At 36.5% G+C, this 16,074-nt stretch overlaps 1 protein-coding gene across 2 annotated transcripts in view; it reads left to right on the top strand.

Moving 5' to 3' along the window:
- The window catches only part of LOC126262705 (serine/threonine-protein kinase par-1-like), a 413,823-nt gene that overhangs the window by 336,623 nt on the left and 61,126 nt on the right, over window positions 1-16,074 (top strand). The window contains exon 21 of one of the 2 annotated variants that reach the window (XM_049959489.1): window positions 10,405-10,489. In XM_049959489.1, coding sequence (XP_049815446.1) covers window positions 10,405-10,478 — 74 coding nt within the window. In that variant the 3' untranslated portion in view covers window positions 10,479-10,489. Of the gene's footprint in view, window positions 1-10,404; window positions 10,490-12,439; window positions 13,182-16,074 lie in introns of those variants that run through there. The other variant, XM_049959496.1, reaches the window with a different exon arrangement.

The raw sequence follows: 16,074 nt of genomic DNA, 5'->3' as shown, positions 1-16,074 counted from the left end.
AAACGTGACCACACCATTACACCACCAGCTCTGAATTTTACTCTTGGCACTATACATGCTGGCAGATGACGTTCGCCTTACCCATGCCCAGCCTTCAAATTGCCACATTGTGTACCGTGATTCGTCACTCCACACAATGTTTTTCCATTGTTCAGCTGTCCAATGTTTAGGCTCCTTACACCAAGCGAGGGGTCATTTGGTATTTACCGACGTGATGTGTGGCTTATGAGCAGCCGCTCGACCATGAAATCCAAGTTTTCTCACCTCTTGCCTAACTGTCATAGAACTTGCAATGGATCCTAATGCAATTTGGAATTCCTGTGTGATGGTCTGCATGGATGTCTGCTTATTACACATTACGACCCTCTTCAACTGTCGGCAGTCTGTCAGTCAACAGACAAGGTCGGCCTGTACGCTTTTGTGCTGTACATCTCCCTTCACGTTTCCACTTCACTATCACATCGGAAACAGTGGACCTAGGGATGTTTAGGAGTGTGGGAACCTCTTGTACGGACGTATGACACAAGTGACACCCAATCACCTGACCACGCTCGAAGTCCGTGACTTCCGCGGAGTGCCCCATTCTGCTCTCTCACGACATTTAATGACCACTGAGGTAGCTGATATGGAGTACCTGGCAGTGGGTGGCAGCACAATGCACCCAGTATGAACAATGCATGTTTTTGGGGGTGTCCGGATACTTTTGATCGCATAGTGTACGTACATCACTATAATTAAACATAGTATCCCAAAATTTTTGATCAAAACCAAAATGAGAAATCTGATGTTCCTCCTGTGCTACATTATTAACAATGTTGTTGTTGTCTAATTGCAAGTGTAAATTGGGGGTCCTGTACTTGTTTCCTCGCCCCAAAACTGTGGACCTTCATTGAGGCGGACTGCCGTTTCCTGAGTAGTCACCTCTATGATTGTTTCTTCTATTAAATTGCTCATGGTTATCCCCATTATTCCTGTTCTCCTAATGTTCAAAATTTCTGTATCTATTAACATTTGGACCCTGATAGAAGTTACCATTATCTGTGTTTCTGTAGTTATTACCATTGTGATCTCTATCATTTCGATTGTTATGGTACATACTTCTTTCTACTGCCTTATCCACCCTGTCAACATATTGTAAAAAATTGTTTAAGACAATCATCAGGTCCGGGTGCTAAATCCCACTGTAGCCTTTCTCGTAATCTCCTTTTTTTTTAGTGGACCAATCAATGTCATTTCTTCACATGGTTTGTCAAGGTGTGTTAATTTCTTAAGTTGATTCTTACAAAACACTTTCAGAGTACCATCCCTATTCGTATAACTAGGACCATTCAAAAAATTCTCCCGGCTCAGCTTCCAACCAAAATTTATTTAAAAAACTTTTTCAAAACTTTGATATGCCTCCCACTGACTTAAATTTAGATTTACCCAAGACAGAACTTCGCCTTCAAGACATATTTTAACAAATTTAATTTTTTGATCGTCACTCATGCCTGACACAAAACTGTCTCTACAGTAGTACAGAAAATCCAATGTATGTAAATTGTCTGATGGATGGAAAACTTTTGATTGGATCGTTGGACCATGCAGTACCTTTTTTTGAATACAGATTTTTGTGAAAACAATTTTCCTGAACTGCCGAAATTTTTTGATTTAAACATTCACATTAATTTGCATTCTGTTTTCAACATTTAACATGTTTTGACCTAAGCTACTAAAGTTCTGTTCCATTTTTTCCGCTATGGCCTTCTGTTGAACTCGGACATCATTAACATTCTTCTTCTGATTTGTAGACTTGGCAATAAACTTATTTTCCAAAACAATAATTTTACTTTTTGAGATATCAACTTTTTCATTCAGACTTTTTAATCTTTCTGACAACCCCTTTCTCAGACATCAGCTTTTTCCTTCAAACTTTTTAATTTTTCTGACAACCCATTTTTTAGCTCCAAACCTTATTACTAAGTTGCCTATATGGTCCATTTTACTATTGTTTTCAGACTGTTCTGTTTTCATTTCCTCTAATTTTGCCAAAACCAACTTCAGAATATCAATTTTTACTGTTTCTTTGCTGAGTATGCTTTCAATTGGTTCAAACATGTCCTGGCTGGATCCGACAGATTTCACTTCTACATTGCTACTCCCTTCACCTCTATTATTTTGCTAGAAATCACACGAGTGCCACCCCGCCCCCCCTCCCACCCCCCCCATCCCCCCACCCCCACCCCCCGTCAAAAAGAATAGTTTGTACTTATCTTTTCTTTGTGATGTTCCTCGAAGTAATTGTAAAGTCCTCTTTGTCCGTCATTGTTGGTAGTATCTTGACACTGTTGATATGACTTTGTTGGGCAGCTCTCTGTCTTCTTTCTTCGAGTGATTGGAATTTCATATAAACTGTAATTGGCACAAATCGCTGTCCTTTCTTCTACTGCAATAGGCAAAACTTTATCATTCAGTTGATCCTGAATGATGCCCACAATTGTAATCTTACCCTCCCTCACATCAACAGTAGATTTTCATTCTCCTAAATAATTGATTCATTTCATAAGCTTTTAGAGGAGTATGATGTACAAATAAATTTTTTACTCGTCTTCATTTTCTCGTTGGGCTGCAGTTCGACACATCTAAGGGTAGATCCTTGAGACTGAAATTTTTTATCTTTGTGGGTTCCAGATGACTAGATAACAGTTAAGTTAGTCTGCTGCGTTATTTCTGTTTCTATGAATTTTTTATTTTATCCCATACTTCTATGTCACACTGTCTTTACAGTCTCCACTTTAAAACAGAAATTTACATTTTAATTGACAAACGTAAAAACACGTCCGATTCCATCAGGGGTATGCCCACTACTAACTACATTCTGTGGTACTAACAATATTCCAAAGAGTTTATAAAACAAAAGAGTTTCTTGACAAAAGAAGGATCATCACCAAGTTATATCATTATTTTGTAAATGAGTTTAGAAATAAATTTGATAAATATTGTCAGATTGTGCAACTTAGTAATAGGAATTTTAAGTATGACAGATATTTCATAATTTCAAATACTTCTAAAAGAAAAGTAATTTTAACTGTACATACAGAGTTAATACATATCGATTATAAAAAAGTAATGTCTTTTTACACATTTTAGCCTGAAATATAATACATTGTATACTAAATCATATGAAATTTATTTAATAAATGAGAAGCACCAGTTTGCTTTTGTTCTACAGTATTATTATTTTTTGTGTTAACTGGTTTTCCGCTTACAAGGCCGTAGACATTTACTGAGTATTTTCACCAAAAAAGTTACAGTGTTTGTAAACAACATTGGAAAAGAAGTGACATGTTCATTTAGTTAAACAGCTGAGATAATTTTAACCTATACAAGATATACGAGAATATTTTAGTATCAATTATTTCTATTAAAGTTGGTATCGATTGTTTCTATTAAAAGATGGTAATGTTAGAGGAGGGTGTCCTATTACAAGGTGTAGAAGAAAGGGTTATAGAAGAATGTGTGCTTGGTAGTAGCAGTGAGGGGGGAGAAGGAATAATTGAGTTATGCAGTAAATATCAATTAGTAATAGCAAATATTCTGTTCAAGAATCACAAGAGGAGGAGATATACTTGGAAAAGACCAGGAGACACAGGAAGATTCCAGTTAGATTACATCATGGTCAGGCAGAGACTCCGAAATCAAATATTGGATTGTAAGATGTACTCCAGAGCAGCTATAGATTCAGATCACAGTTTATTAATGATGAAGAGTAGGCTGAAGTTTAAGAGACTAGTTAGGAGGAATCAGTGCATGAAGAAGTGGGATATTGAAATACTAATGAATGAAGAGTTATGCTTGAAGTTCTCTAAGATTATAAGCACTGTGAGAATGAATAGTTCAGTAGGCAGTTCAGTTGAAGAGGAATGGGTACCTCATATAGGACAATCACAGAAGTTTGAAAGAAAACTTTTGGTAGAGGAAGGTAACTGCGGAGAAACCATGGATAACAGAAGTAATACGTCAGTTGATTGATGAAAGAAGGAAGTACAAAAATGTTTACGGAAATTCAGGAATACAGAACTATAGATCACTTAGCAACTAAATGAATAGGAAGTGTAGGGAAGCTAACACAAAGTGGCTGAATGAAAAATGTGAAGAAATAGGAAAAGAAATGGCTTTCAGAAGGACTGACTGAACTTATAGAAAAGTCAAAACATACTTTGGTGAAATTAAAAGCAATGGCAGTAACATTAAGACTGCAAAGGGAATTCCGCTGTTAAATGTAGAGGAGAGACCAATATGTGGAAGGAGTTCATTGAAGGCCTTTATAAGGGAGAGGACTGCTGATGACGTAAAAGAAAAAGAAACATGAGTCAACAGGGAAGAGGCAGAGGATCCAGTATTATAGTCAGAATTGGACCACTTAAGATCAAATAAGGCAGAAGGTATAGATAACATCCCATAAGAATTTCAAAAATCATTGAGGGAAATGGCAAAAAAGTACCTATTCACATGTAGAATGTATAAGACTTTCGGAAAAACATTTTCCACACAATTCCAAAGATAGCAGCAGCTGCCAAGTGTGAGAATTATCACACAAGCAGCTTAGCAGTTCAGGCACCCAAGCTACTGAAAAGAATAATATACAGGAGAATGGAAAAGAAAACTGAGGATCTGTTAGATGACAATCAGCTTAGCTTTAGGAAAGGTAAGAGGACAAGAGAGACAGGTCTGACATTGTGGTTGATAATGGAAACAACAGTGAATAATAATCAAAACACATTCATAGAATTTGTGACCTTGGAAAAGCATTCACAACATAAAATATTGCAAGATGTTTGGAGCTAAGAGAAAAATTAGGGGCAAGCTATAGGGAAAGGTAGGTAATATACAGTATGAGGTGCGATAAAAAGTAATGGGAATTTTTGTGTTTCTTAAAGAATCTTTATTTATTTATCAACATCAACTTTGTCCCCTCCAAAGTAATCCCCCTCAATGTAATACACTTGTACCAGCTCTTTTTCCAATCTTGGAAGCGCTTCTGGAAATAGCTTTTCACTATGGTGTTCAGCTTCTTCAGCATTTCTGTTTTTATCTTATCAATAATTGTGAAACAACATTCTTTCTTGGTTCTATTCAGTCTCCGGAATAGAAACAAGGTGCAGGAGGCCATGTCCAGTGAATAAACTGGCTGAGCCAACATCATGTTTTTGTCTTTTTGCCAAAAAATCATGAACAGGCATTGAGGTCTGAGCAGGACCATTACCGTGATGCAATTTCCACACGTGGTTTTTCTACAGTTCTTTGGATTGCTTGATGCAAATGGTGCATAACTTCCAGATAATATTACTTTTTGACATGTAATGGGACAGTTGGGCCTTGGTATCAATGTCATACCTGTGTACCCATTTTTTGTCATCTGTTATAGCCTTCTTTAGAATTTCTGGAACATTGTCGACTTCATTCAGCAATTCTTGAACACTGTCTACGTGATTTAATTTTTGGTCAAAATTCAACAATTTTGGAACAAACTTAGCTGCTACATGTTTCATGCCCAAAACATCCAAAAAATTGCTTGGGGCATGTGCCCAAGGATATGCCGAAATCATCAGCAACCTCTCAGATGGAAATTCGTTGAGTTTCCAGAACCATATTCCTTAGTTCTTCCACATTGTCATCTGTAATTGATGTGCCAGGGTGTCCAGGTCAGTCATCTTATTCAGCTTCTTCTAGACCCTCTTTGAAATGTTTATACCACATGAAACTCTTGTCTTACTCACAGTAGATTCACCAAAAGCCACAGTCAACATTTCAAATAGTTGTTGCATTTTATTCCATTTTTCAAGCAAAATTTAAAGCAAATTGTTTGATCCATCTTTTCCAAAGGACTTTTTGACTGTCAAAGTAAACTGAATATTCAGAACAGCTGAAAATGCAGACATGCATCAGGAAAATTTGTATTAAAAAAACGAAATTGAAAATCAGATATATAAAGCCTGCAAAATTAAAAGGTTCCCATGTACAAGAACCAAAAAGGAACAAAAAGATTGGAAGATCAAGAATGAAGTGCTCAGATTGAGAAGGGTGGAAGACAGGGATGTAAGTCTTTCAGCCCCTGCTGTTCAGTCTACACACCAAAGAAGCAATGACAGAAATAAAAGAAATGTTCAGGGGTGGTATTAAAACTCAGTGTGAAAGGATATCCATGATAAGGTTTGGTGATGATATTGCTATCCTGAGTGAAAGCGAATGAGAATCACATGATGTGTTGAATGGAATGAACAGTCTAATGAGTACAGAATATAAAGGAGAGTAAATTTGGGGGGAAAAAAATCAGAATTAGGGATATAGAAGTAGGCGAAGTTAAGTAATCCTGCTACCTGGATAGCAAAGTAACCTGTGATGGATGGAGCAAGGATGACATAAAAAGCAGTCTAGCACTGGCAAAAAGGGCATTCGTAGCCAAGAGAAGTCTACTAGCATCGAACATAGGCCTTAATTTGTGGAAGAAATTTCTGAGAACGTATTTTTGGAGAACAGCATTGTATGGTAGTGAAACCTGGACTACAGGAAAACCAGAACTGAAGAGAATTGAAGCGTTTGAGATGTGGTACTGCAGAAGAATGTTGAAAATTATGTTAACTGATAAGAAATGAAGTAGCTCTCTGCAGAATTGATGAAGAAAGAAGCCTGTGGAAAACATCGATAAGAAGGAAGGCCATGTTAAGATATCAAAGAATAACTTTCATGTTGATGGGTGAGCTTTAAAGGGTAAACATTGTAGGAGAAGATGGAGATTGAAATATATCCAACAAATAATTGATGACGTTAGTTGCAAGTGCTACTCTGAAATGGAGAAGCTGGCACAGGAGAGGAATTCATGAGAGGCTACATTGAATCTGTCAGAAGACTGATGATGGATCAGAAAATTGAACCATGTTTCAAGCTTTCTCTCTTTTTCTAGGCTAAGTACAAGCTCTCTCTCTACACACACACACACACACACACACACACACACACAAACAAACAAACAAACAAACAAACAAATGCACACCTCAGTTGCCTCATTTGTCTTGTCCACTATCTGTACCAATGTCACTGTGGTTGAAATGCTCCTTACATATTGAGTAAGGTATGTATGATTTGAATACTCTGTGGTAACTTTAAATCAGCTGTTCTAACACGGAGTATCTGGACCTTTGGTGATCCATGAAAACCTTGTAAGGGTCTGCTGCAGAATTACTAAATACTAAAATGTGCTGGATTTACTCACAGAAGTTTTAGAGCCACTGTACTCAAATGATATGTTTCTACACATAGCATTTAATGATCAGTGTAGCTTGCGATTCTCGGTGGAGTAAAATTCCTGTATGTCTTTGTCATTCCTTTGGAGGTTCAAATGGTTCAAATGGCTCTGAGCACTATGGGACTAAACAGCTATGGTCATCAGTCCCCTAGAACTTAGAACTACTTAAACCTAACTAACCTAAGGACAGCACACAACACCCAGCCATCACGAGGCAGAGAAAATCCCTGACCCCGCCGGGAATCGAACCCGTCCTTTGGAGGTTTTGTATGAATTGCCGGTATTGTGAACAACACTTCCCAAAAAAATAGTGTTGAGAAGTGAAATCAAAGTGTTGTGAGAAAGAATTGTGGCTGTGAAGTTTAGGATCTATAGCTAGATTGCAGGTCAGGAGCTGTTACTGTTACAGTATTTAAAATTTCAGACAAAATTGAGGTAATGATAAATAGATTAGAACTATGGATACCACATTTGCCAACTCAGAGCTATAGCCCATTTTCTAAGAAAATGATGGTGTTAATGCTAGCTCACATTAGTGGACATCGTGCACTGCATTTAACTCTTTATGGGAGAGTTTTAAAGAACATTTTCCAGAATTTGGTTTGTCTAAAGATTGTATGTATTCAGCATGCACTTTTTATTGATTTGAGTGAATTGTGACAGCTGACTACTGCTGATCATGAACGTTTCATCAATGTGTTTACAGTTGGAGATGTAAAATGAATTTTAAAGGAGCAAAATATTGCTAATGTTTGGAAATCTTTACTAGAGAATGATTCTACTGTAGCATTAAAAATAAATAAATAAATAAATAAATAAATTATGAAACACATGAGAAAGCATTTCTTCCTTAGCTTATATGAAAAACAAATACAAAATACAGACTAAAAAAGTATAGTGCACAACTTCCAGAAGTTCAGTATGATATTAGCAGCCTTATTAATTAGATACGGCATCAAGGTTACCACGAAAATTCTTTGGCAGATATGCGCTTCATGCTGTAACTGTGTTCCTTTTTAATTAATGTTATTATTGGCAAGGGGGAGTTTGTTTGAGACCTTCATTTCATTCCCCCCCTCCCCAAAAAAAAATCCATACTAGTCTCCAAGCTGACCTTCCTGTCCTACCTCACATGTTGCAGTTTTATAAAAAAGTGTTTGTTTGGTCCCAGTTATTTGAAAATTCTGAGAGTACTGTCTGCACTTTGCAAATAAGACTTAATGAAAGAGGTGCACAGAGTGAGCACTGTTTCCAGTCTTCATTCAGGGAGAGTACTACCTATTTCTACCACAGTCATAGACTCACACTTAATACAAAGTCCAGTTGATATCTCTACAAATCCGGATGGATTACCATTCACTTTTACTACATAGAGGAGGCATTGAACAGTGGACAGGCCCATTTAAAAGGAGATCTGGGTGTTTAGGTTGATAACACAATACATAGTCAACAGTATGTCAATTGCATATTTATGTATCACAGCAGAGAAAGGAGGCTATTAGCAATCTGAGAAAAACTAAAACTCCAGTTGGTTATTATTTGGATCCTTGTGTGGCAGTAGTTTGCATCAGCCCTTTACACATACTCACCTTTGACAGGAAAAATCATTTGTCAACTGGAAACCATGTGATTAGAGGTATACAATAATTGAGGCACATGAAAGTGCCTGTATGGCTCTAGAAAATTTCCAATCAGTTATTCAAATCAGCATAAAGCACTCTAGGCATTGAAGGCATTGTGAGAGAGTAGTTTATGGCACTCACAGCATACCATTCTTGTTGTACTACAGTTTAATCAGTCTTGTTCGACAGGCTGACAAATACCATCCAGGATGAATGCCACTGTGTTTGACTGCCAAATTAAATCCATGCTATAGGCAAGGAATTGTTATGTTGATGAATACAAGCACAGTTCACTCAGCCATGAGAAGGCAACTGAAGAATTACTTGAAGTAGTTATAATTGCTTTCCCTTGAAATACTGATGTTGTTGGCTAAATGAGTGACCATCAGCTCCTGAAATACTATCATTGAATGACATGTTAGACCAAGGAAGAATAAATTGTTAATTGGCAGGTAAAAGCCTTACAAGATGATAGTGTCATGCAATGTAAGCTCACCCCTGTCCCCCTTCCTAATTCACGAGAGAATTCTTAGTCATCTGCCTTAGATGATTTTGAAAGCGTGCTGAAACTTGTGCAGATAGTAAACATTCTGAGCTCTTACCCAAGATGATAGGAAGGAAATTATAATGTGCTGCTTGTTGGATGGTGCATATTTCGTTGTGCTACCAAAGAATAAAATCACATACATGAGTTATAGTCTACATTTAGGCTTTCATTATGTTTATAATTGTATGTATTATTTGCTCCTATCTAAAAATGATTCTCTCTCTCTCTCTCTCTCTCTCTCTCTCTCTCTCTCTCACACACACACACACAGTGTGCCAGAGTCACTGCTTAGAGGTAGACAGATATCGGCACTTTTGTATACAATATTATAGCCCAGTTTTATTGTGTATATTGTTGTTTGAGAAAGCACATTTTAGGTATGAGAGTAAAAGGTACTCACCACATCTCATAATTACATTTTAACACAACTTAACTGTAGTATTTTGGTGTTTACAACTTGTAACCTATTTGTTGTTGCAGTTTCTGATAGTGCTTCTGCAAGTGTTAAATTGTGTTGCAGAAAATACTTTTTGGCCATTCTCTATAAATCTAAAAAAGAAATTTAAAATGAAGCCGTAGCAACCTGCTTAAGTCTCAGTACCTTCCATGATCACGTTTTAGATATTCTTTTGTCCAAAAAAGTTGTCAATTAGTAGTTTAGGGGGCTGATTTTGTAAAATTTGTCTTTTCAGATTGTTTATTTCAGGACAACTTTTGTACTACACACTAGTGTAATGTGAAGTAAGGTAATGGAGTTCAGAGTTCAACAATGTTCATTTCTTCAAGAATAATGAAAAAGTGTAAAACACTGTCTCCCATGTTAATTCTCTAGCAAAAATATCTGGCAAGCAGCTTTAATTTTCTTTAGCTTCTCAGTCTGTCTTTATGCACTCATACACACTGCAGTACACGCACGTGCACACTGATGTGAATGTCGGTGTTGTTCGCAGCAAGCGTGCGTGTGACCGTGCATGTCCCTGCGGGCAGAGTTCGAGCCGGACTCAGCACAACTGCTACACATTAGTCTGTATGAGTGTATGTACTAGTCACTTTCTTGCGGCTGCTAATGTAGCAATAACTAGCACTGATCACACATGACATGTTTAGTTGCACAAGGCACTGTCACTAATCTGCCCATAATTAATGTGTTTACTAAATTTTACCCTTTTGTAGTGGCTTCCTTCTGTGATGGTTATTTCGCACATGTAAATTAGAAGATATTTTTTTTCTTTTTCCTCCAGGCACTCACGAATACAGTCCTCTATATTTGTAAGACACACAAAGATTAACTCCAAGAAGAGATTTTAAATTTTCTTATCAGAATTTTAAAATACACCTTGCTTCTTACAACCTGTCAATTACAATAATAATTTTCAGTTTTCTTTGTCTTTCTGACTTTAATGGTGAAAAATCTTATTACAGTGTTAGAAGCTCAGGTAAAATGCACATACTGTTCCCACATAACTAGCAGGTGTATTTGCATGGCTAACATCACTGACAAGATAATGGTTAGTGTGGAGTGCAATTAATTACAGGAATGGTGGATGAAACATTTTGTGAAATGAGTGATGTGTTTTAATTTGATACTTCTGTCCTAACTAAAATAAAATTCCCTTCAGTGCAATTGCACTCATTGTAAAGGACGCACCGAAATAGGCTTTCATTAAGGATAAAAAGGAAAAAAAAAATGAAGTTATCAATGACTTTGTATGACAATTCAAAGAGGCACAAGGTGAAATAAGAGGTATTGAACTTTTGTTGCATCAAATGGTCAAAGTTGGGAGATGTTCCATTTGTAGTATTAAAGAACTACTGAATAGATGAATAGATGAAATACTGTATTTAATTTGTTTCTCACTTTAGAACTTCTTGCCTTTATATAACATTTATTGGCAAAATAATTCGCATTCCATAACCATTATGTATCTTAAAGTCTCCTTTTTTGAACATTGCTATAATGCAGACTCTTCTAAAGCAAGGAACTGTAGTTTCTTTTTTTATGTTTGGTTTGCTTGATACTTGAGAGCTGTAAGAATCATAAATTCAACTGTAATCAAATTGATGATAACTGTAAAATAATAAACTATGGCTGTTACTCTATGAGCAGGTAAATGCATACATTAAAAAAATTATTTTTTATTTTTATTTGCGAAAATATTGATGATCATCATATAAAACCAACTTCATAATTTTCTCATAGCAGATGAGTAGACGGAAACATTGTTGGTAATTGTATAATGCAAAGATTTAGGAGAAATGAGGTTCATTGCTTTTTGTAAGCCCACCATGTGTGTAAAATAATTCTAACAAAGTGAGTATTATAATATGCATCATGTACAAACAGTTAAAGTTGTTTCAAGTAAACTTACTGACTGTACATGGATGCCAATATTCACGTCTGTTTATTTGGTCATAGAATATCCAAAAAGCTATAGACTGCTGTCTTTATCAAAGATATTTTCAGTGGTCACCATAATATTTTTCTTCTGTATCATATTCATGGAACACATTGTTGTATCAAAATACTTGTGCAGGAGCAGTTTGCATTTGTGGCTTACTTCAGGATCTGTATGACTGAAAACAGCAAAATTGATTTATGATCAATTCCAGACACCTTTTGAGACCTGTTCCACTGAAGTATGTGTTCCTTAGATTTTATCTTGCCATGATAAGTTAGGTGCCATGTATTATGTGAGCTGTGTGTCTAAAGACAGGTGCTATCTGAATGAAACTTAGAATGGGACTGTTTGAAGCCTATGTCAACTATAACTTTTCAATAAGCCACTAGCTACATATGTGAAATAGGTAATTGCTAGGAACAGGATTGATAAAGTGGGTAACCACAGCCAGCAGACTTGGTGAGCACATCCAGCTTATGCATCAATAAGTGTTTGTATGTTGCCACAAGTAAATTTATGTTGAAAAGCGTTCTCATTAACAGCATGTTCTTCCTGACTAACAGTAGAATGTTTTCTTGTGTTTCAGAGCCTGCTGTCTATGAGGTGCCTATTGTTTTGAAGTAAACCATTGTCATTACACTTACCCATACCCAGTGTGAAAGCAGAACTAGAGATTCTGTGATGATACATGTTATTAATGTTGTGTGTGTATTGTTAACAGTTTAAAAAAACACTAATTAGAGATTTTTGTAAAAAAAATGTTTGTTGTGCGTTGCAGATTATTAACACTGTAATGAGAGAGATACAAATAACATGCCTGTGATATTAAGTATAACGTAGATGTTGTCTGCTATAAAATGTGTGTTGCAGTTACAAATTTGTCATTGTTAAATGTTTTGAAGTGAAATGTGTGTTTAAAATAACACATTTTTAAAATAATTATTTATGTTGTTGATGAAATTATATGAGTCTGTATGGACAGTGCCAAAGAGACCCCAGCAGGTATGTTATTTAGCCTTGGAGACTGTTACAGGTTAGTAGCAGTTCGAAAGTCTTATTCAACTTTTACTGGTGTGCAAAAACCTAAAAGCCAAACTGTGCCACTGTTGGGGGCTTTTTTAAGGCAAAAAGAAAAAAAAATGTTCGTCAGTATTATGGCATTGCCTTTTATAATAAATGCAGACTGTAGATAGAATTATAGAAACTTTAATTAGTACACTCATGCAAATTATATAAGGAATTAGTAGCTATTATCAAACACTTCCATAGTATTATAAACCTGTTGCCAAGCATTAAAGTGATGTGTCAAGTGCACTCTTGTTCTACAATAGCATTTTTAGTGTATTGTGTAAATGTGTGATATAAAAATGAGTTTGAGTAGGTTTTCTATTACATGAGGACAAGAAAATCCTCCATTTGTTTTTGGAGATTTAGACACTTTGAAAGAACTGAATCTTAACCAGGACATGTTTATGAACTTCTTTTTTCTTGCCATAATATTATAAATGGCATTTTTAAATTTGATATGTTGATGAGTAATTTCTACAGTGAGTAAATTATAATTTTTGTTATTAATTGGCATTACAGACTGTTTAGTTTTGTTAGCAGCTATCTAATTGTGTGACAGTACCAGGGAAATTGACGGTGACAAAAAATACTGCAGCTGCACATATAGTGTACTAAAGAGATTAACATCAAATATGTAATTATTTTTTATGAAAAGTTATATTAAAATATGGCTTTTTTGCTCTTATTTCACCTCGAAACCATGTATTTAAAAAGTATATTTTTATAGTGTGTTTTAAAATAATTAATCATTGCAGTTCATATAAATACCCACTGGAAAGGAAAAAAGTTACACAGTCACTGTTTCTTCTTAAAGAACATTTGTTTGTACTTCCATTTCCATATATAGTTCATAATGTCATTTTGTCTATCATCTTTCCCACTGTATAAATTTCATGTTTTTGCCAGGCAACTATGCTTTCATACCTAATGAATTTAATCTTATATGTATACCCATTTTCCTTTCTCTGTTTACATTCTTATTCTGTAACACAAAGCAATCATTATTCTGTGAAAACCCGCAGTTCCCTATGAACTTATTACTGCTTTGATGCCATACTTAAAGTACTTTGTTACCAACCAAAATGTGAACAATCATACACACAATTCTGTTTCACTTTCAGTAGTGGTATTTAGATGTTTGATAATGAACAACTGTCATCCGTAGTACTTCTTTTCATATCCTATGAATGGACTGTAAAGTTGTTCACTTGTTATTTACATTGAAGTTTATTGGTTCTATTATATTTCAGCAGGAATTTACATAATATATGTTACAAAATTTTGCTTTTTGGTGTAGTAGAAAGTGTCCTTAAATATGAAATATGCATTGAATATGAAGGCTAATACTTCTCCCCCACCACCACCTGTTTTTATCCCAGCACTGTGTTTTAGAATTGGATGCTTACTTGCAGCTGTAAGTAAAACTAATAATTGTCATTTGCTGTGAAATGTGTGCTGATAGAAATTAATAACTCCAGTATAAAAACCACAACAATAATGATAGATTGCTACTTGCTACGTAGAGAAGGCATGATTCACAGACACCACAATGAAAAAGAATGCTACAAATGGTGAGCATTTGGACTATGTCCTTCATCAGAAGTAGAAAATTCACACAAGCACAAATCACACACACACATGGCAACTGTCATCTCCAGGTGCTAAGCACCAACTGCACCTTCATCTTATGTGAGCAGCAATCTAGATGGGATGGGTAGTGAGGGTATGGAAGATGATGTGTGGGTTGGAGAGGGAGGGAGATAGCAATGTAGGAGTTCAGTGGGGGGGTGGGGTGGGGGGGGGGAGGAAGACACTAGTGCTACATGTGCAAGTATGCAGGGGTATAATGGTGGTAGAATAAGGCTGCTTGTTTAGCATGAGGAGGCTGTTCTGGCAGGGGGCAGGTGGGGAGGGGAGAGGTAGAGAATGGGAAAGGACTGTGTTGGCGCATCAGTGGGATAGAAGGTATGTGCAGTGCTGGAGTGGGAGCAGGGAAGGGGATAGGCAGATGAAGGATGGATACCGGTGAAAGTTGAGACCAGGGATGTTACTGAAATGAAGGATATGTTGCAGTGAGAGCTCCCATCCCTGAAATTTAGAAAAGCTGGTGTTTGTAGGAAGCATCCAGATGGCATAGGCTGTGAAGCAGCCATTGAAGTGAAGCACATCATGTTTGGCAGCATGTCCAAGGGCTGGGTGGTCCAACTGTCTGTTAGCTACTGTTTGGCATTGGCTATTCATATGGCAGACAGCTTGTTATTGTTTTACCCATATAGGATGTGTCATTTTGTTTGCAGCAAATTTGGTAGATCAAATGGTGCCTTTCATAAGGGCTCTGTCTTTGATGGGGTAGGAGATGCCTGTGTCAGGACTGGAGTAGTTGATAGTAGGAGGATGTGTGTGACATGTCTTGCATCTAGATTTGCTGTGGGGATATGAGCCTGTGGGGCAAAGGGTAGGGGTGGACAAGTACAGTGCTTAGGTTGGGTGAGAGGCTGTTTACAACTTTGAATGGGGTGTGGAGGAAATTACTCATTTTCAGGCATGATGAGAGGTATTCAAAAACCTGGTGGAGAAAACAATTCAGTTGTTCCAGTCTTGTCCAGTCTAGTCATCTCAAGAGGAGTGCTCCTTTGTGGCTGAACAATGGGTATGTGGAGACTGGGACAAGGCATATGAAATATCTGATGAATCTTGACTGTGCAGCTTAGTGCACAGAGACTTGAAACTGCCTGGCAGATTAATAATGTGTGTGTGATTGGGACTCAGACCAAGGATCTTCACCTTTCGGGGCAGGTGGCCTACTAACTACCCCAGGAAAATTAGGAAAAATTAGGGACATAATTTATAAAGTTTTGAGACTTTGGGAAAACACTCATAGGGGATGTAGTAGTAAGAAATAGAAAAAGTTTCCTCCCCCATTGGGAGAGCATTCCTCTCCACCACCCCTTATTTCAGTTTTTTATGTTTTTTTTTATTTTTATGAAAATGGTTCATTTTTTGAAGATTTGTATTATAACAAATAATACTTTCCAAAGGTTATACACATATTTTAAGCAAAGTAACCAATTTTCAAGTTGTTCTATATGGAAGACTGAAAATTCATTAGGCTATGAGTTTGGCATAAGTTCCAGATTTGATTTTAATTCAGTT

Source organism: Schistocerca nitens, chromosome 1 (genome assembly GCF_023898315.1).
Source record: "Schistocerca nitens isolate TAMUIC-IGC-003100 chromosome 1, iqSchNite1.1, whole genome shotgun sequence".
NCBI classification, from domain to species: Eukaryota; Metazoa; Arthropoda; class Insecta; order Orthoptera; family Acrididae; genus Schistocerca; species Schistocerca nitens.
The sequence above is the reverse complement of the archived record's forward strand: the minus strand, read 5'-3'. Positions and strand labels throughout refer to the sequence as shown.